The 21,669-nt window shown below is 41.9% G+C and overlaps 1 protein-coding gene across 2 annotated transcripts; it reads left to right on the top strand.

The window, feature by feature from the left end:
• The first annotated feature begins 923 nt into the window (after positions 1–923).
• TMIGD1 (transmembrane and immunoglobulin domain containing 1) lies at positions 924–19,694 on the top strand. 2 transcript variants are annotated; one of them, XM_033184449.1, is made up of 7 exons: positions 924–994; positions 2,853–2,959; positions 5,474–5,752; positions 10,134–10,412; positions 16,939–17,042; positions 18,736–18,776; positions 19,295–19,694. In XM_033184449.1, the coding sequence occupies exons 2-7, from the start codon at positions 2,878–2,880 to the stop codon at positions 19,296–19,298; spliced, it is 789 nt and encodes a 262-aa protein (XP_033040340.1). In that variant the 5' UTR covers positions 924–994; positions 2,853–2,877; the 3' UTR covers positions 19,299–19,694. The 2 variants fall into 2 exon arrangements, with proteins under 2 accessions (XP_033040340.1, XP_033040341.1); XM_033184450.1 differs by having other exon boundaries at positions 943–994; positions 2,856–2,959.
• The last annotated feature ends 1,975 nt before the right edge of the window (positions 19,695–21,669 follow it).

The following is a 21,669-nucleotide window of genomic DNA, read 5'->3' as shown; positions in this document are numbered from 1 at the left end:
GTAAGAGGCAGATTGCTGGTGTACTTCAACAGTGTGTTAAAATGTGTGGATAACTATAAATATTCTTCTGTTATACTTTTGTGTAAATGAGAACAATAGTATTTGGCAGATAAAATTTGCATTGTTAATAATACCATAAACATAGTGTAATGCAAGGATCCCCCAATCGGGTGAGAGCCTCAAGAGGATAAAACTGTTCCCTAGGCAAAGGTGGGCAGACTGCTTAAGGCCAGGAGTTCGAGACCAGCCTAGGAAACATGGCGAAATTTCGTCTCTACCAAAAATATATATATAAACAAAGTTTAGCTGGGCATGGTGACTCACACCAGTAGTCCTAGCTCCTTGGAAGGCTGGGAGGCAGAGGTTGCAGTCAGCCACGATCTTGCCATTGCACTCTAGCCTGGGTAACAGAATGAAACCCTGTCTCAAAAAACGAACAAACGAAAAAAAAAAAAAAATGGCTCCCTGCCATGCCTGGCTCGGTACAGCTTATGGACTGGGCTTGGGTTACCAGTGGTAACTAAGACTTTTCCAGCATTATTTAAGTTGTGTAGAATCTTTCAATGTTTTGACATCTGTAAAAGTCAAACCCCTTCTTGGACTTGTACCATCACAATCCCCAGGCTAGTAGATGATCAAAACGCAGCTATCTTACTTAAATATGACAATATTCAGTGAGATGCGCTACAGAGTTTTGCACAAGTTCAGGCTTTCTTGGAACAACACATCCCTGTTATTAACATGTGGCCCCACCTAGTAACCTAGGTACACATAGAAACTTAGATCTTAAGAAGATGTCTTTCCCAATTACTATCTTCTCTAAGACTCCATAAAGAGAAACAGACTTTGAACCCAAGTTATCTTATTTATTTGATCCTACTGTCATAAAGTGTTCAAATTCAAGTATTATAAAGGATTGTAACAGGGAAAGCATTTAGGGTTTTCAGGCAGAGGAACAGTTGGCCAAGGAAGTCAGCTTCTCAGAGTTCAAGAGGTAAGTGGTAAGACTGTCTTATATAGAAAAGTAGAGAGTCATACAGATTAAAATCAAGCCAAGTGAGGGAAATACATTTTGAAAAGTTGCTGTGTCGGTGCAGTGGAAGGAAAGAGAAGACATAGATTTGCCCCCTTAATAGGGCGGGGTGAGGTCTGGCAAGAAGCCTGCACTCTCAGTTTTTATTGAGTGCTTGTAGTGGAGAGTGCTTGAGAAAATTCTACTATTGACCACATTCTGCAATCATAGCTGTTACAACACTGTGATTAGCTGTGATAGAAATCTTTTTGGCAAATATTTAAAATTACAAAAGAATCAATATTAGTAGTAATTGCATCTTATGAAAAGATTGATGCAGGCTTGTCTGCCAGAAAGGGTGAGCCTGGCGTGAATGAAACTTATTCCTGTTGGGACACGCCTGGGATAGGGAGGAGCAGAGTAGGTTTAGGTATATTTCGGCTCTTGTAGGTTAATACTGGTGTTAAGGGGAGAGAACTCCAAGTGGTCAGGGACTGGAAAAGAATAGCAGCAGCATTTATTTATTTATTTATTTATTTATTTATTGAGACCGAGTCTTGCTCTGTCACCCAGGCTGGAGGGCAGTGGCACAGTCTCGGCTCACCGCAACCTCCACCTCCCAGGTTCAAGCGATTCTCCTGCCTCAGCCTCCCAAGTAGCTGGGATTACAGGTGCCCACCACCATGCCTGGCTAAATTTGTTTTTTTTTTTTTGTATTTTTAGTAGAGATGGGGTTTCACTATGTTGGTCAGGCTAGTCTCAAACTCCTGACCTCAGGTAATCCACCCGCCTCGGCTCCCAAAGTGCTGGGATTACAGGCATGAGCCACTGCACCCAGCCTAACAGCAGCTTCTTAAAGTAAAAGAATATTAATCTAGGCAGTAGATTGGGTAGTAGGGTGGTTAAGAGTAGGGTAGTAGTAGGGTGGTTAAGAGCATGGTCTTGGGAGTCCTGGGTTCAAATCCTGACCTTGACATTTACTGTCTGTGGGATCCAGGCAAATTACATAATCTCTTTAAATCTATAGAAACGACCTCAGGAGCGTTGTTGGGAGGCTTAATTGTGACAGAAACGATGTATGTAAAGGGTTTAGCACAGTCCCTGTTGCACAGAAAGTTTTCCATATGTGGTTCCACTATATTTATAGTAGTACCCTTGAAAGGAAGTAATGAATATATGTTTTTTTTCTCAGATGGAAGTGGAGAAGATCTTAGGGAGAGGGAGAGGTGGAGCAAAAGCAAGAAGGGAGAAAGGACACCTTTGTTATTTATTATTTTTAGTACATATGGGTCAAGGGGAAGAGAGAGAGAGAATAGTGGAAGACAGGCAAGATTAACATGGTTTAAATTAGAGGCCATGTTTCAGTTGAGTCTTTTCTAAGTACACACCATTTCAATCTATGGGATTTGGAGTAATCTCAAAAACTCTCTATTATCAGAGAACATCTTTACAAAAATGACCCAAGAGAAACTTTCAGAACAAGAATTACTTTGTTCAGTAGGGACTGTCTGAGAATGACACAAGTTTCATTCTGTTAAAATGAAATTCTATCAGTTTCTCTAGGGAAGACTCTTGGTTTTATCTTCCCCAGGGCACCCTAACACTGCTGTATCTGTCACAGCCTATTTCCTTTTGGTTTTCTTTATGTTGCTTTAAAAAAAAAAATTCTTACTACTAAATGTACTTTGAACTTAGTCAGGCAGGGTTGTTTAATTAAAAGCTAGAAGTAGTACCGTTACCGCTGGGATGATTCATCTGGGACTTCACTTTAAATGCGTAATAGACAGAAGGAAGGTTCACAAACCAAAGTACAAAACCAACTGCACTATTTTTCCCTTAGTAGATCCTACTTTAACTCATTAAAGATGGCCTGGAACAGCAGTGTCATAATGCAAACGGGAAGATTTCTTCTCTTAGTAATTTTATATCTGCCACGTGAGATGACAAGTAAGTTAAAGTTCTTTTTGACCTCTTTTTAGATAAAGAAAAATTTCCAATTAAGAAAAATGATCAATGGGCATTGGATATATCCTTAAATTCCAAACTGAAATGAGTACACAGTTAGCGTGGCTCACAGTATAGGAGTTAGCTAACAATAAAAAATCAAATGGAGGCCGGGCGGGTGGCTCATGCCTGTAATCCCAGCACTTTGGGAGGCTAAGGCGGGCAGATCATGAGGTTAGGAGATTGAGACCATCCTGGCTAACACAGTGAAACCCCATGTCTACTGAAAATACAAAAAATTAGCCAGGCGTGATGGCAGGCGCCTGTAGTCCCAGCTACTCGGGAGGCTGAGGCAGGAGAATGGTGTGAATCCATTTCATGAGGCAGAGTTTGCAGTGAGCTGAGATGGCACCACTACACTCCAGCCTAGGCAACAGGGTGAGACTCTGTCTCAGAAAAAAAAAAAGGAAAAGTATTGTTTTTGGGGTTTTATTATTACAAGACAAGGTGAAGTATTCTATTCTCTCTAGAGCCACCACCAGAATCCTCCTACAGTTTAATGCATTTTATTAGTAATGTTACCCCAAATAATCTTCTGTTTATCTGAACATACCATTTCACATGAAAATCTTTCCAGCATTTGCTCCCCTACCACTCTTTTCTGATTTTAAAAGTAATGCGTAGTCATAGTAAAATAAATTAGGCAATCTATTAAAAAAAAAAAAAAGTACAAATCCCCCTAAATACTTTCATCCAGGGATGACAACCACTCAATATTCCATATTTTTAAAAAAATACTAGACAATACCATTATCTTTACAAGTAGCTTAAGTTTTTTGTTTTTTGAGAAAGAGTCTCACTCTTGTCGCCCAGGCTGGAGTGCAGTGGCCTGATTTCAGCTTACTGCAACCTTCACCTTCCTGGTGCAAGTGATTCTCCTGCCTCAGCTTCCTGAATAGCTGGGATTACAGGAGCCCGCCACCAGGCCTGGCTAATTTTTTTGCTATTTTTAGTAGAGACAGTGTTTCACTAGGTTGGCCAGGATGGTCTCAAACTTTTGACCTCAGGTGATCCGCCTGTCTTGGCCTCCCAAAGTGCTGGGATTACAGGCATAAGCCACTGTGCCTGGCCAGCTTAAGTTTTTTAAAAGGAAGGTTAATGTGTTTACAGAACATATCAACAAATGTTATCTGGGCTACAGGTTTCTGACAGATAAAATTCTTTTTTAGCTTTTGTTACTTGCTTCTAAACCAGGAAAATAAAAACCAAAATTCATACTACGCAATGAATAGCTTTCTAAAAGTCAGACCTGAAAGAAAAAAAAAAACTACTATGTATCCTGATCACCCAACCCACAAAGACTTGTCTACCACACAAACCCCAGCTACTTAAACATCTTTTTATTTTTCTTCATTGCCAAAACAATATTAAAACATTATAGATGCAAGACCCAATTTGTCCATAATCCTATCATTTAATCATAAAAGTGTTTCCAAATCAGTTCTTACTCATATGCATGTGCAATTTTGATACATTGGTAGTAATTATTAGAGCTTTAACTTATATTCTGCATTTTTTGCCTAATGTTTATACCTTAAATATTTTTCCATTTCATTCCCTTGTTTTCCTACTTTCAATCCCTTCAAGTAAATGTGTGTGTGTGTGTGTATTCAATATATATGGGATTTTTTCCTAAGTCTTTTTTCCATGAAAATGTGTGTATGTGTGTATGTATACACACACACACGTATATGATCTTTCTGTATGTATTGGTTTCTAACCTGGTGCTTCTCAAACTTCACTGCATATTACATGGTGCTTCTCAAACTTCACTGCATATTACAATCACCGGGGGGCTGGGGGTGAGGTGCTTTAAACAACACAATGCCCAGATTGCACTCACGTCAACTAATCAGATGTCTGGGGATGAGAACCAGGCATCAGTACTTTTTTTTGGAGGCAGGGTCTTGCTCGGTCACCCAGACTGGAGTGCAGTGGTGCGATCTTGGCTCACTGCAACCTCCACCTCCTGGGCTTAAGCGATTCTCCCACCTTATCCTCCCAAGTAGCTAGAACTACGGATGCACACCACTACGCCTGGCTAATGTTTTTTTTAATTATTATTATTTTTTGTGGAGAAGGGGTCTGACTATATTTCCCAGGCTGGTCTTGAACTCCTGAGCTCAAACGATCCTCCCGCCTCTACCTCCCAAAGTGCTGGGATTATAGGCGTGAGCCACCGCACCCGGCTACATCAGTACTTTTTAAAAGATCCCCTGGTGATTCCAATGTGCACCAAAATTTGATGACCACATTTTAATCTTTTTGTTTTTCAGTTAACAATACATTATGAATATTTTTCATTATAAAATCATATAGATCAATATGATTATTTTTAATTGTTTAGAGTTTATTTTGTTCTACTGATGTAGCATAACTTATTTAACCAATCATCTGTTCATGAGCATTTAGGTTGTTCACTCTGTATATCTAAATAGTTTCTCCCTATATTCCCAGGTTCTGTTTTAACTGTGAATGGTAAAACTGAGAATTATATCCTGGATACTACACCTGGCTCCCAAGTGTCTCTGATATGTGCTGTTCAAAATCACACCAGAGAGGAAGAACTGCTCTGGTACCGAGAGGAGGGGAGAGTGGATTTGAAATCTGGAAACAAAATCAATTCCAGCTCTGTCTGTGTCTCTTCCATCAGTGAAAATGACAACGGAATCAGCTTTACCTGCAGGCTGGGGAGGGATCCGTCTGTGTCCATTTCGGTGGCACTGAATGTTATTTGTGAGTGAGGGGAACAGAAACGGCTAGTGGGTCTGTAATGTCTGCAATATATGAAGTGGTAGTTGAAATCTAGGTCTTGGTATTGCCAAATTGCCCAATGTATGCTCCCACCACAAAGCATGAGAGTACCTATTTCCCCTCACCCTCATGAGCACTGAGTATCATCAAACTCTGAGAATTTGCCAGCCTCCTTTGAAATTCTCTTTTCCTTTTTTCTTTCTTTTTTTTTTTTTTTAGGACAGAGTCTCGCTCTGTTGCCCAGGATGGAGTGCAGTGCAGTGGCGCGATCTTGGCTCATTGCAACCTCTGCCTTCCCAGGTTCAAGCGATTCTCCTGCCTCAGCATCCTGAGTAGCTGGGGCTACAGGCACCCACCACCACACTCAGCTAATTTTTAATTTTTGTATTTTTAGTAGAGACGGAGGGGTTCACCAAGTTGGCCAGGCTGTTCTCGAGCTCCTAACCTGAAGTGATCTGCCTACCTCAGCCTCTCAAACTGCTGGGATTACAGGTGTGAGCCACTGCGCCCAGCCTATTTTCAATTTTTAAATTAAGAATGAGGGTATTCACCTTTATGTAAACATATTGGCCTGTTTTGTTTGTTTCCGTGAAATGCCTGCTTGTATCCTTAACTCATTTTTTTCTGTTGGGTTTTATGCCTTTTTCTCATTAATCTGTACAAGGGTTTTGTGGATTAAGGAAATTAGTCCTTTGTCATTTTGAATTGTAAGTATTTCTCCTACTTGTTTTTGAAAATTTTTATAGTTCTTTTTTGCCATATTGAAATTTTAAATGTTTATATATTTAAAGCTACAAGTCTTTTCCTTTGTAGTGCCTAGCTTTTGTGTTCTGCTTAGACAGATTTTCATGGCCTGGCACAGTGGCTCATGCCTGTAATCCCAACACTTTGGGAGGCAGAGGCAAATGGATCACTTAAGATCAGGAGTTCGAGACCAGCCTGATTAACATGGTGAAACCTGGCCTCTACTAAAAATACAAAAATTGGCCAGGTGCGGTGGTGGGCACCTGTAATCTCAGCTACTCAGGAGGCTGAGGCAGGAGAATTGCTTGAACTAAAGAAGCGGAGGTTGCAATGAGCTGAGATGCCACCACTATACTTCAGCCTGGGCAACACAGTGAGACCCCATCTCAAAAAAAAAAAAAAAAGATTTTCATTAGGGAATCTTTAAACATTACCTTAAAGTCAAAAAAGATGAAGCTCTTCAGTGACTGGGTTCCAGGTATTGGTAACCTGTTGGTGGAACTGTATAGGCTTAGGGGACTGTCAAGTGATATTATGTAGGTGATCACATGGGTCATTGGGTGAAAAGCTGGTTCCGCATGAGAATGGTGTGGATGGTATGGCGATGGGTGAGGTATGATGATGCAGTATGATTTGGTAGAAAGACCCTATCTCTACAAACATAACATAGTGAGACCCTATTTCTACCAAAAAAAAAAAAAGTATTTTTTTTTTTTTTTTGAGGCGGAGTCTCGCTCTGTCGCCGGGACTGGAGTGCAGTGGCCAGATCTCAGCTCACTGCAAGCTCCGCCTCCCGGGTTTACGCCATTCTCCTGCCTCAGCCTCCTGAGTAGCTGGGACTACAGGCGCCCGCCACCTCGCCCGGCTAGTTTTTTTTGTATTTTTAGTAGAGATGGGGTTTCACCGTGTTAGCCAGGATGGTCTCGATCTCCTGACCTCGTGATCCGCCCGTCTCGGCCTCCCAAAGTGCTGGGATTACAGGCTTGAGAAAAGTATGTTTTTAATTAACTGGACATGGTGGCACACACCTGTAGCCCCAGCTACTCGGGAGGCTGAGGCTAAAGGATCGCCTGAGCCCAGAAGGTTAAGGCTTCAGCGAGCTATGATTGCCCCACTGCATTTCAATATAGGCAACAGAGTGAGACCCTGTCTCAAAAAAAAAAAAAAAAAGACAGCTAAGGAAACTAAGGCCTGGACTAGGGGCTCAAATCATAGCTGCGGCTGAGAACAAAACACTAATTCCCAAGCTTCTAATTCTAACCTAGTGCTTAAGTGCTTATTCCATGAAACCTCTTTGTTTTTTTTGTTTGTTTGTTTGTTTGTTTGTTTTGGAGACAGCGTCTCACTCAGTCACCTACACTAGAGTGCAGTAGCACAATCTCAACTCACTGTAACCTCTGCCTCTGAGGCTCAAGTAATCCTCCTGCCTCAGCCTCCCAAGTAGCTGGGACTACAGGCACGCACCAACACACTGAGCTGATTTTTCTATTTTTTGTAGAGACGGGGTTTTGCTGTGTTGCCTGGGCTGATGGAACCCTCTTAAGGGAGACACGGCAGAAATGCCAACAATGTGATTTGATGACTTAAAGAAATTGTTTTCAGTTTTCCAGCCTCAATCCACTTTTTAAATTCTCTTTATAACAATCTCCTAAATATCATTGTTGCTAAGTGTGTGTGTGTATCGTTAATTGCTCAGTAATCCATAATGACAGTACTGACACAAAGTCATCAACCAATAAATCAAAAAGAGCTCATAAAACATGACAAGGATATTATGTACCCTTCAAAGGCAGGACCATTATTTTTATAAATAGCAGCTCAAGAACTAAATGGAAGCTTGATAATACACTGTTTGGGGGAGAATATGGAGAAACAGTTTCTCTCATACATCGTTGCTGAAAGTTTAAATTAAGAACACCTCTTTCATAATACCTATCAAAATTAAAAGTGTGCATATCCTATGACACAGCATTTCTCCTTCTAGATGTTAACCTTGGAGAAATACATGCACATAGGCATAAAGAGATATGTACAAGGATGTTTATTGTATCATTGCTTAACATTTTAAAATGAAAACAACCTAATGCCCATCAAAACACAAATGATTAAAGTAATGCATTCTAAAAGCAATAAGCTAGATCTCCGTGGTTCCATATGAACATATCTCAAAAACATGCAAGTTATTGAGAGAAATGAAGTATTTTATGTAAATCCTTTCCATGCCCCTAAAATAATGTGATATATTTCCTATGGGTACACTATATGTATAGAAAACTATTTAGGAAAAAAGAAAGATAGGGAAGGATTTATACCAAACTCATAGCAGCGGGTATCTCTGGGAGTCAGGAAGTGACCAGCTTGGATCTTAGCTTTATCTGAAATGTACTAATTTTTACAGAGGGGATATTCACATATACTGATGTGCTTAAATTAATTTCAAATAGTTAAATAAAAAGAAATCACTAACAGAATCTGTCCACAAATGGAATTGTTCTATTTGGCAATTATGTTCTCTATTCCAGCAGCTTCCTGCATATCTGAATACCATATAACATCCTTGTTGGATTTGATACAGAATTCAAGCTCATTCCAAAGAGCAACAAAATGTCATTCTTCTGAGAGAGTTATTAATAGCACAGCCTACTCAGGGTCTAATTATTCAGTGTGCAGATTATACAAGCTCCTTTTTCCTCCTTCTCCGTCTCTATCTTTTTCCTAGTTCCCACTCTCCAACCATTTCATTACTATTCTGCACTTCTGCCAGAATATACAAGGTGATATATATGTTTGACTGTCTATGGGTCTACAACTCCCCTTATTGTAGAGGGAAGAAGGAATTGCTCACACAGAGGGATGAGAGAGACTCACTTGCCTTCCACAGATGCCAGAGTTCTCATGCTTAGAACACCTGGGAGGAGGACATTATTTCTAGAGCACCACTGAGAAAACGCAGAGATGCATTGGTAAATATGTTACCAAGGCAATGGTTAGATAAAATGCAAAAACAGACGGTGAGAGTAACCCTCAAAACCACCACCACCGTAATAATAATAGCAGCTAGCACTGTGGCAAATTCTTTACAGAGATTATTTTATTTAATCTTTACAGCATCTCAGGAGATGGATGATTATCCCATTTTTTTACATGAGAAACAGAGGCCTTAGCAGTTAGTTAACTGTCTCAAAGTCACAGTAAATGGTGTAGATGGAATTAGGTCTAATTGCAGTGTATGCCTTCTTAATTTTGTACTGTTTTGTGCAACACCACAAAACCACTGTTTTGTGGTTTATTAAGTCTCAGAGAACAAAGACTCAAGGGTTATACTCTTGGGTAGTGTTACATATTGTCTGCTTATCATAGATTCATTACTATATATCATGCTCATAATCATATATTGTTTCATGGTTGGTCTTCTTCATCACATTAAAAGTTCTATGAGGTTTGGAACTGGAAGTGTTATTTGCCCTTGTTACCCCAGTGCTTGGCACACAGTACGTTTTTAATAAATTTTTGTCAAATGAATAAATGACCACATGAGATAGACTGAAGGAAGACTTTGAACTCTGACAGTGAACTACTGCTTATCAGCTAATTAAATCTAAATGCTTGAGTCTTGCAGTTCCTCCTGTCCTAAGTGGAAACGACTTCCAAACAGTTGAGGAAGGCAGTAACGTGAAGTTGGTTTGCAGTGTGAAAGCCAACCCCCAGGCTCAAATGATGTGGTACAAAAACAGTAGTCTCCTGGATTTAGAGAAAAGCCATCACCAAATCCAACAGACAAGTGAGTCTTTTCAGCTGTCAATCACCAAAGTTGAGAAATCTGACAACGGAACCTACAGTTGTACTGCAAAGTCATCTCTGCAAACGGAGAGCTTGGACTTTCACCTGATTGTTAAAGGTAACTCTCTTTTTAAGTAATACTCAGCACAATGCAAAACTCACGCCAGATGCTCAGTAAATATTTTTGGTGACAATAAATGATAATAACAATTATGATTAGTGGCTAGGATTTTCTTTGGAGAATCATCCCCATCCAAGGATTTTTCCACTAAGAATCCTGGTCCATCCTTTTAGGGAAATTATGCCCATTCCATACAGGACACTGTTTTTTGAGCAAAGATCCTTTCTTAGAACAAAATATAGGAAACAATTCTGCTTGGCTTACTCCTTGGGAGGAGTATTTCCATGAATTCTTCTGGGCAACGAGGTGTGTAGCAACTGGACTTTTGAGTTCATAGCTTCATAACTAACAGAAGAGAAGTAAAAAACACACAGAGAAGAGAAATTATGACTAGATAAGAAAATGGATCTCTACAGTCACTCCTAACTCAAATTCTAACCTGTAGGCTAATCAGTAGAGAGAGTAGGAAAAAATAAGGGGGAAAAAAACCCTTTCTCTTGGATTCATGCTTCATCTACCCAGGATTATCACCTCTACAATGACAGAGCAAATGACCATCTGTGGGGTTTTCCCTCCTCATATTTCTTGCTCATACAAAAAGGGAAAGGCTAAATGCCTGGGGTAGCAGATGCCGAAAATGCTCATTCACACATTGTCTGCTCTCACCCTAGCACACCAGAAGCAGCCCAACAAGCTGAGACTCCCATATCTTGTTATTCGCTTTGTCATTTGCCTCCCTGTACCCACTCATTACCAGTCTTGCCCGTCCCCAGGAAGCCAACTGAACCCCTGCCAGAAGTGTTGTGGTGATATAACCTTAGCGTGTCTTATTTCCTTCCCCTTGAAGGGAAGGTTATGGGATATGAACAGAGTGGCTGGTGGGGAAGAAGAGTTACTGGAGGCTGAATGCCCATCACTGTGATTCCTGGAATGACCAGTAATTCGTCCTGCAGAGCACTAACAATTGCTCAGGGGCTCCTTGTTTTAAAAACCTAACCCACAAATATCCTGAGTACCCATGAGATAGAAGCAGTGAAAAAGCTTTGTGGCTATTTACCTCCCCCAAGACCACAAAAGCATGGAAGGGTGGGCCTCATGCCCTGCCATCCTAAGTGACTATGAACACCACACTTGGAGGCCAGGGAATTATATCCCTCCTGGTTAAGAAGAAATCATAATTGTTCTGTGTCACATTTTTAAAAAAATACAGCTTATGTGGCAATCAGGATGCTAGCTTAGCAAATTGGCTTTCAGGTGGGCAGAAACTTGTTTTGGGTGGGGCTCTTCCAAACTAACTTGTTTTTCTTATTTCTTCTTGCTTAGCTACTTCCCACGGCTGCTGGCATAAATGCTCTGCTGCTGGGGCTCAGGCTAAATGCCAAGATTTTCATGAGGCCTCTCCTGGCTTCACGGCTCAGTGAGGAAGTACCTAAATGAGGCCATGCAAAGCTACAAATGACATCACAGATCTTTTCTTGAGCACAAGATTTAGCCCATGTGTTGGGATTATTTAACCATGATGAATATGGGAGGGAAATATCAGGTCTGGTTACAAATGAGACCGTAAAACAGGACAAGGGGAGAGGCGCAGTTATGCAATTACCCTTGCCAGAGTCTCTTTTTCCTTTCTTTTTCTTTTATTTTTTTTGAGACAGGGTATCGCTCTGCCACCTAGGCTGGAGTGCGTTGGTGTAATCATAGTACACTGCAACCTCATCCCCCCAGGCTCAAGCGATCTTCCCACCTCAGCCTCCTGAATAGCTGGGACAGGTGCGTGCCACCACAACCAGCTAATTTAAAAAACTGTTTTTGTAGAGATGAGGTCTTGCCATGTGGATCAGGCTGGTCTTGAATTCCTAGGCTCAAGCAATCTGCCACCTCAGCTTCCCAAAGTGCTGGGGTTACAGGCATGAGCCACCATGCCCAGACCAAAGTCACTTTCAACAGAAATTTGAAATCCTAAGCAAGCCAATGGGTAAGGTTGTTTACTTCAGTTTGTTTATAGAATAAGAACTGTTGGCCGGGCACTGTGGCTCATGCCTGTAATCCCAGCACCTTGGGTGGCCGAGGCGGGTGGGTCACGAGGTCAGCAGTTTGAGACCAGCCGGACCAACATGGTGAAACCCTGTCTCTACTAAAAATACAAAAAAAAAAAAAAAAAATTAGCTGGGCGTGATGGCCGGGCACCTATAATCCCAGCTACTTGGGAGGCTGAGGCAGGAGAATTGCTTGAAACCAGAAGGCAGAGGTTGCAGTGAGCCAATATCGCACCACTACACTCTAGCCTGGGCAACAAGAGCAAAACTCTGTCTCAAAAAATAAGTAAATAAAAGACAGAGTAAGAGCTGTCACATGTGGCTTCATTTTATCTGGCTTAGTAAAAATATTCCAACCGGTGAATGAATTCTGATTTCTTTCTCTACTTGTCCTACCTTTACTTCCCCTTTGTTTTGACATCTCACAATAGAGGGGCTCCCCAGTAAGGCGAGGGGCTCCCCAGTAAGCTGAGGGCCCTTTGGTGTGTCCCAGAGCTGGCTAGTACAGAACCAGGGCTTACTAGAAAAAGGCTCACTGTGCAAATTTCTCCATAGGGGTGATGTGACCCATACCTTCATGAGAATAATTTTTTTTTTTTTTTTTTTGAGACGGAGTCTCGCTCTGTCGCCCAGGCTGGAGTGCCGTGGCCGGATCTCAGCTCACTGCAAGCTCCGCCTCCCGGGTTTACGCCATTCTCTCGCCTCAGCCTCCCGAGTAGCTGGGACTACAGGCGCCCGCCATCTCGCCCGGCTAATTTTTTGTATATTTTAGTAGAGACGGGGTTTCACCGTGTTAGCCAGGATGGTCTCGATCTCCTGACCTCGTGATCTGCCCGTCTCGGCCTCCCAAAGTGCTGGGATTACAGGCTTGAGCCACCGCGCCCGGCCGAGAATAATTTTTAGAAACAGCCAAGAGAGGGCAAAAATTTAATCCATTTATTCCCCAAAATTATTAAGAGCAGGAAAATTATATAAAAAAAGTAATTACAGGCTGCGTGGGGTGGTTCATGCCTGTAATCCCAGGACTACGGGAGGCCAAGCGGAAGGGTTGCTTGAGGCCAGGAGTTCCAAAACAACCTGGGCAACTTGCTGGGACGCTGTCTCTACAACAAATAGAAAAATTAGCTGGGTGTAGTGGCACACACTGGTAGTCTCAACTACTCAGGAGGCTAAGGTAGGAGGATCTCTTAAGCCCTAGAGGTCGAGGCTGCAGTGAGCCATGATCATGCCACTGCACTCCAGCCTGGGTGACAGAGTGAGACCCTGTCTCCAAAAATAATAATAATAATAATAATTGGTTAATGTGTTATACAGTTATGGGGACAGAGGAGATAAACCCTATTTCATAATCTTAAGGTATATAGGGATTGGGCTTTGAAATTAAATTTACCTAAAGTCACTTCTTCCCCTCTTCCCTGGGTTTTGCCCTTCACTTGCTATTTCATGACCCTGTTTCCTTTCTAATACTTAATCTGTAGTATCTGTTTGTTTAATGTCTGTCTCCCCCACTATAAGATGAGCTCCATGAAGGCAGAGGAGCCTTCCACCCCTGTCCTATTTTTTGCAGAGCATAACACACATTAGTCACCCAGTAAATATTTGTTGACTGCACCTCAATCCATAAACTCAATTGTACAAGAAATAGCACATGCTCAATTTCCTTTAAATGCCTAAAATGTTATTTAAGCCATGACTGAAGCTCCTTACCCTCGTTGGGTGGCATCAGAATCCCGGGGCTTGGACAAGGTCACTTAAAAACCTTTGTTGACCTTAAGCACTTTTACTTTATTATTTTTTTAAGAAACGGGGTCCTGCCAGGTGCAGTGGCTGACGCCTGTAATTGCAACACTTTGGAAGGCCCAGGTAGGAGAACTGCTTGAGGTCAGGAGTTCAAGACCAGACTAGGCAACACACCCAGGCTCCATCTCTAAAAAAAATTTTTTTTTAATTAAAAAATAGGGTTGGCCAGGCATGGTGGCTCACACCTATAATCCCAGCACTTTGGGAGGCCAAAGCAGGCAGATCACTTGAGGTCAGGAGATCGAGGCCAGACTGGCCAACATGGTGAAACTCTGTCTCCACCTACCTAAAATACAAAAATTAGCTGGACATGGTGTTGTACATCTGTAGTACCAGCTACTCGGGAGACTGAGGCAGGAGAATCTCTTGAACCCAGGAGGCAGAGGTTACAGTGAGCCACTGCACTCCAGCCTGGGTGGCAGAGCGAGATTCTGTCTAAAAAAAAAAAAATAGTGTCTCACTATGTTGCCCAAGGTAGACAGCAGTGGCTATTCATAGGTGCAATCATAGAGTGCTATAACCCTGAACTCCTGGGCTTAAGCAATCCTCCTGCCTCAGCCTCCCAAGTGGCTGGGGCTACAGGTATGCCACCCTGCCTGGCTTCACTTTTACTTTTGAGAGCTTCATTCCATATCATATTAAAGATATTAAAAACAAAGCACATTATCTGTGCTTTCTGCTGTAAAATTTTTGAAAGAATTTGTATAACTTGTATAGATTTTGAATTTTGTTATAAATAAGTTACTCACTTGGTTCTTGAGGTTTAAACATCATTATTTAACAGTTGAGTTACAGTTGATGCCAGACTGCATTTTACAGATGCTTAAACATTGATTAATTTTGATTAATTTTGCTACTTTCTTTTCTTTTTTTTTTTTTTTTTGAGATGGAGTCTTGCTCTGTCGCCCAGGCTGGAGTGCAGTGGCCAGATCTCAGCTCACTACAAGCTCCGCCTCCCGGGTTTATGCCATTCTCCTGCCTCAGCCTCCCGAGTAGCTGGGACTACAGGCGCCCACCACCTCGCCCGGCTAGTTTTTTGTATTTTTTAGTAGAGATGGGGTTTCACCATGTTAGCCAGGATGGTCTCGATCTCCTGACCTCGTGATCCGCCCGTCTTGGCCTCCCAAAGTGCTGGTATTACAGGCTTGAGCCACCGCGCCCGGCTGCTACTTTATTTTCGTATCTTGGGGTCAATCATTTTTTTCCGGGTCTCAAATATTTTCAGAGGCTCCTAGAAAGCTTGCAAACACAGGCACTATGCCTATAGTGACTGATAAATAAAGTAGCTCTTGGCCAGGTGCAGTGGCTCACACCTGTAATCCCAGCACTTAGGGAAGCCAAGGCAAGCGGCTCACAAGGTCAGGAGATCGAGACCATCCTGGCTAACACAGTGAAACCCCATCTCCACTAAAAAATACAAAAATTATCTGGGCATGGTAGCATGCGCCTGTAATCCCAGCTACTCAGGAGGCTGAGGCAGGAGAATTACTTGAACCCAGGAGGCAGAGGTTGCAGTGAGCCGAGACTGCACCACCGTACTCCAGCCCGGGCAACAGGAGCGAAACTCCGTCTAAAAAAAAAAAAAAAGTAGCTCTCAGTTTGCCTGGTGTTTAGAAAATAAAGGAGTAGGCTTTCACTTGCAAGCTGTCGTGGTTGCTGCTGATCTCTTCCTAGTCCCAGTTAGAAGTAGGCCCTCTGTCTTTGCATGGCATTTAGAGAGATGCAGAAACCTTTGCCAAGGTTGGGAAGGCTAATGCTTAGAGTCCTACTTCCCTAGAGACACTATGCAGCCACCTACCTTCTATAATGTCTTGTCACCTGCTTGGGCACCATCGTAGTACAGGTACAAGGCTCCCCACTGCTTTTGAGGCCCACAGACCTCTCTCTCCTTCTTAGTCCAGAAAACCGTCTACCCTTTCTCTTCTTGCTCTCAAAGCCTTCCTCCCTCTCTTCCCTCACCCACCCCGGGATACTTCCCAATATATTTTGGGCTTTTCAAAATCCAGGCAAAACCGTTGACTTCAATCTAATTCTGCTCTGTGTGTGGCAAAAACTGTGGGTGAAGGAAGTACAAAATGGCCTACTTGTTTTAGGGGAGTTACTCATATTACAATAAATTATTAATCCACAAAGGAATTGATTCAAAACCTGCCTCTGCCATTTACTAGTTCTGTGACTTTTTTTTTTTTTTTTTGGAAAGACAGAGTTTTGCTCTGTCACTCAGACTGGAATGCAGTGGTGCGACCCTGGCTCACTGCAACCTCTGTCTCCCAGGATCAAACAATTCTCCTGCCTCAGTCTCCCAAGTAGCTGGGAATACAGGCACTCACTACCATGCCCAGCTTTTTTTTTTTTTTTTTGTACAGATGGGGTTTCACCATGTGGGCCAGCCTGGTCTTGAACTCCTGACCTCAAGTGATCTGCCCGTGTTGGCCTTCCAAAGTTCTGGGATTCCAGGCATGAGCCACTGTACCCGGCCTAGTTCTATGACTTTGGACAAGCATTCTAACCCCTCAAAGCCCCTGGTTGCTCACCTGTGAAATGAGGACAATCATACCTACCTTTTGAGATTGTTGAGAAGGTTTAATTAAGGGGATGATATACATAAAGTTCAAGGCACCATTGCTGGGATGTACTGGAAGTATATAAATGTTCATTCTTATTCCCTGTGTTTGCATTTCCAACAGATAAAACTGTGAGTGTACCAGCAGAGCCCATTATTGCTGCATGTGTTGTGATCTTTCTGACATTGTGCTTTGGACTGATTGCTAGAAGAAAGAAAATAATGGAGGTATCTAAGTATTCTGAGCTATTTAAGTGAAAAACGATCATCTGAGTAAAGGCAGAAAGCTAGAAATATAAGTGACTTCAGTTAGGAACCCTTCTTGGCAAAGTCAAATCTGGTCTTTCTACCATGAGATCTTAAAATACAGTTGCTCAAGGGAGTAAAAATTATATGGTATATTATGCGTACAGATTTACAAAGAAGAGAAGTGCACATGGGTAAAGCCTGAATTGAAAATAGCTGTGTTGCCAGGGGTAGGGAATTGGGGGCTGATTTTCCTTCCTTTTAAATTTCCCTTTATTGTTGCTATGGTACCTGTGGTATAATAAATAAGCATAAGGAGGAACATCTGCTCTAGATTAGAGATCTGCATGAAAAAGATGGCACTGGCTGCTCATCTCTGGACTACAGCCACATGCCCTGGCTGTAGTGGGCTGGGGTTTGAACTATAAAGTAGTTATCCTCATTGGTTGGTATGATTCAGAATATGTGCATGCATAGGTTAATGCCATGCATTTGACTCTGCCAGTTAAGCCAGTGCCAAAGAAGAGCAAATATGGCAGAAAGCCCTAGGCTGAGTTCATCATTCACCAAGGGGCATTCTCCTTGGAACGCATAGTAACAGGGCAGCCATGTCTCTCAAGAAGCAATTCACTCCGCTCCCTATTCCAATCCCAAGCATATTTTTGTTGTTGTTTCCTTCCTTCCTTCCTTCCTTCCTTCCTTCCTTCCTTCCTTCCTTCTTTCTTTCTTTCTTTCTTTCTTTCTTTCCTTTCTTTTCTTTCTTTCTTTTCTTTCTCTCTCTCTCTCTCTCTCTCTCTCTCTCTCCTCTCTCTCTCTCTCTTCTTTCTTTCTGAGATAGAGTTTTACTCTCTCTCCCAGGCTAGAGTGCAGTGCCATGATCACAGCTCACTGTAGCCTCAACCTCCTGGGCTCAAGTGATCCTCCCATCTCAGCCTCCCAAGTAGTTGGGACCACAGGCATGCACCACCATGCCTTGCTAATTTTTGTAATTTTTGTAGAGACAGGGTTTTGCCATGTTGCCCAGGCTGGTCTCAAACTCCTGAGCTCAAGTGATCTGCCTGCCTCAGCCTCCCAAAGCACTAGGATTATAGGTATGAGCCACCATGCCCAGCCACAAAGCTTTTTTTTTTTTTTTTTTTTTTGAGACGGAGTCTTGCTCTGTCACCCTGGCTGGATTGCAGTGGCACAATCTCAGCTCACTGCAAGCTCCACCTCCCAGGTTCACGCCATTCTCCTGACTCAGCCTCCAGAGTAACTGGGACTACAGGCACGCGGACCATACCTGGCTTTTTTTTTTTTTTCTCTGTATTTTTAGTAGAGATGGGGTTTCACTATGTTGGCCAGGCTGGTCTTGAACTCCCAACCTCAAATGATCCACCCTCCTCGGCTTCCCAAAGTGCTGGGATTACAGGCGTGAGCCACCCCACTTGGCCACATTTTTTTCTATAAAAAAAGAAATACTCGAGTATCTAAGATCCTGGAAGTATCTTAACTAACAGTTACATCTTCTCTGTATTTAATAATAACTACTAGTGTGGCCCCCAAAACAACACCTGAGCCAGTACAGAGGTGGCTGTATTTCCATGCACCTGTCCTCAAGCCACCTTAATGCATTCAAAATATTTCTCCATGGGCCTTAAAAAGCAGGCTAATTTATTGCCATGTTTGCTTTTAGCTCTGCATGAAGGATAAAGACCCTCACAGGGGAACAGCTCTGTAAGTACTCTAGGCCGGGACCAGTGCTTTTTAAATAAGCAGATGAATAGCAGTGATATGCATCACTCTAGATAAACTCCTAGAGTTTGGAAATCTAGAGATGGGGGGTGCTGGAAGGGGGAGGGGTTCAAAGAAGAATAGAAGGTGGAGGAAAATCTGCCTCCACTTTAGAGGAAGATAGGTTGAAAAGTTGCCTAGAACAGAGAACACCTTCCGTCCTAAGCCTGCTCTCCCTTTAAGTGAGTTTGCCTAACGTTTGTGCAACTGCATTTTATTGCCACACAACGCAAATGCTCTGGGGGAAGCCACTGCTCCATACTGCTTTACAACAAGGCCAGGAACCACATTCATCCTCATACTGCCTTCTCTTTGCAGCTTTGTTTAGTGCTTCTAGCATATGTGGAGTGGGTAGTAGGTAATAAGAACAAAGGCATGTTGTCAGAGAGTATGGGTTTTGTTTTGAATTTTCTTCTTATTGCTATGAGCATCATTATAATTAATTTCTTCATTCATTTCAGATGAGAAAGCTGAGATGCCATCGAATACAGAGAGAGTTTTGCATCAGGACCTCCAAAGTTATATAGTCCCATCTGTATTTATTGCTATTATTAAATTCACTCCTGTCACTCCTGTTTCATTAATCACGTAACAGTAGTTGTTAGTACTGATTTGATACACTTGTGGAATGTTTTTATGGAGACAGCTATTAAGAATGAAAAGTAAGATTTCGTTAAGTCTTCTCCTTGAAGTATATATTAATGAGATTTGTTCCAAATAGGTTGGTAATCATTTACTGTTTAGTGTGTTTTTTTCTAGGTAGGAGATACCTGGGTCTCACAAATTGGTGCAAAACCGAAAAAAAAAAAAAAAAAAAAGGAGGAAACAAAAGAGTAATCAATTTTTTCAGTTGTCCAGGAAGCACATGAAAAAATACCAGTTATGCCAGGTGTGGTGGCTCCTATAATCCCAGCACTTGGGGAGGCTGAGGCAGGCAGATCACTTCAGGAATTCAAGATTAGCCTGGCCAACATAGTGAAAACCATCTCTACTCAAAGCACAAAAAGGCGGGCGTAGTGGCGTGCACCTGTAATCCCAGCTACTCGGGAGGCTGAGGCAGGAGAATCGCTTGAACCTGGTAGGCGGAGGTTGTAGTGAGCTGAGATGGCGCCACTGCACTCCAGCCTGGGCACCAGAGTGAGACTCTATCTCAAAAACAAACAAACAAAAAATCAATTATTATCTACCTTCACTGTCGTTTCATAAAAAAATGTTTTAGGACTAAAGAAAGAAAGAAGACTATAATCTTGAAATATAACATGCTCCTTCAAATGGAATAAATTTAGTATTATGAAAAACTCAGCATATGTTCTTGTTTTTCTCATCTCATTGTCGTTGACAGGGTCACAAAATTTGTGAGCTCTATGTGGCAACGAATGTTCAAACAGCAATGAAAATGGTCATTTGTGCCACACTATCTGTACTAATGATGAGTCAGCCTGTACTTTTCTCATACATCTCCTATTTAAACCGCAGCTCTCATAATTTATCATTGACTTTCCCCACCTCCATTCTTTCTTCATTTTTGCCCCATAAGAGTTTATGCTTCTCTTTCCCACACAACTGGGGGAGCTTATGGGGAAAGGCAGCCTTGGCCAGAATCATCTTTGATGTCTCTTCTGTGCTTCTTCTCTGTCTTAGAAAAACAAAACAAAACTGTTTTCATCTAATTTTGCAGAAGCTAAATGTGCCACAGTGCAAGAGAAATCTGCTGTCAGACAGGTGGTAAAAAGCCTTCTTGACATAGAAGCAAAAAGAAGAAATTAGCAGAATGTATGAAATCTCAACAGACTTGTTTCTAAAAAGAACAGACATAATCCTCCTGTTAGTCTCTCTTTGCTTCCTTGGAAACTTCAGTATGGAATGGATGAGAGAGACCGCTACAGACTGTGGGTTACAGATTTCTCTGTCTTCTTGGAGGATCCAGCAGGGTTTTGTGGGGAAGCCTCCAGACCACGTTCCTCACTCGAGATTTCTCAAAGTAGAATCTGGAAACCCTAGGAGAATGCTGTAAGGATAAAATAGAATTATGAAAAAATCTGAACATTTAGACGATTAAGTGGAAGCCGTGAAACTGTAAAGCAAAATACAAATCTCAGGCAATGATGGTTGGGATAGTTTAAAATGGAAAAGGAAACAGAAAACATACATATCAAATTGGACTTGGAATCAGGAGACCAGAGTTCTAGTGTTGGCTCTGTTAACTTGGGCAGGAAAAACTCTCTTGGACCTTTAGGAAACGAGGAGGTTAGATTAGGAGATCCTTATCCTTAAAGTACACGTTAGCTTCAAAAGTCTATAATTCTCAAAAGATCCTACATAATTTGGTTAAATGCTGGAAAGAGTTGGCAAGAAAGACTGAAAATGTAATCCCTTTGCCCCACCTAGTAGAATTTTGAATCAGCGTTATTCTAGGACATATAACAATCCTTGAGAATTACAGGTCATAAGTAAAGAGTTTCCTCACCCTTATAAAATACAGTGGCCTTGTACATTAGCACAGGCAAGGAACATTAACTAGCTTTAACAGAGCACAGCAATATTGTAAATGGTCATTGCATTTTGCCTTGCAGTATGGAAAAAACAGAACTTGTATTAAAAACTATGTATACTATTAACACTAAAATCATGAGTGAGCCTGCCTGAGAAGGACATGAAATTTCAGGACTCAAAAGAGGACTCCACTGCCTTTTTCCAGATGTCTTTCCTACTTACCATGAGATACCTGAAATTCCAACATTCATTCTTCTGGTTTTGATCCATAGGACTAAAAGTAGCAGCAGAGAAGTGACAATGCCCTTCCCAACCTTTCCACCAATAAGGATACCTCTTGTTA

The sequence above is a fragment of the Trachypithecus francoisi genome, unplaced genomic scaffold (assembly GCF_009764315.1).
Source record: "Trachypithecus francoisi isolate TF-2019V2 unplaced genomic scaffold, Tfra_2.0 Lachesis_group20, whole genome shotgun sequence".
NCBI lineage: Eukaryota > Metazoa > Chordata > Mammalia > Primates > Cercopithecidae > Trachypithecus > Trachypithecus francoisi.
This window is presented reverse-complemented; position numbering and strand designations above follow the sequence as displayed.

Coding starts and splice junctions, on each gene's coding strand:
- TMIGD1 (XM_033184449.1), top strand. CDS start 2,878: ATGGCCTGGAACAGCAGTGTCATAATGCAAACGGGAAGATTTCTTCTC. Junction 10,413..16,938: donor CTTTCACCTGATTGTTAAAG/GTAACTCTCTTT, acceptor CATTTCCAACAG/ATAAAACTGTGAGTGTACCA. Junction 17,043..18,735: donor GAAGAAAGAAAATAATGGAG/GTATCTAAGTAT, acceptor GTTTGCTTTTAG/CTCTGCATGAAGGATAAAGA.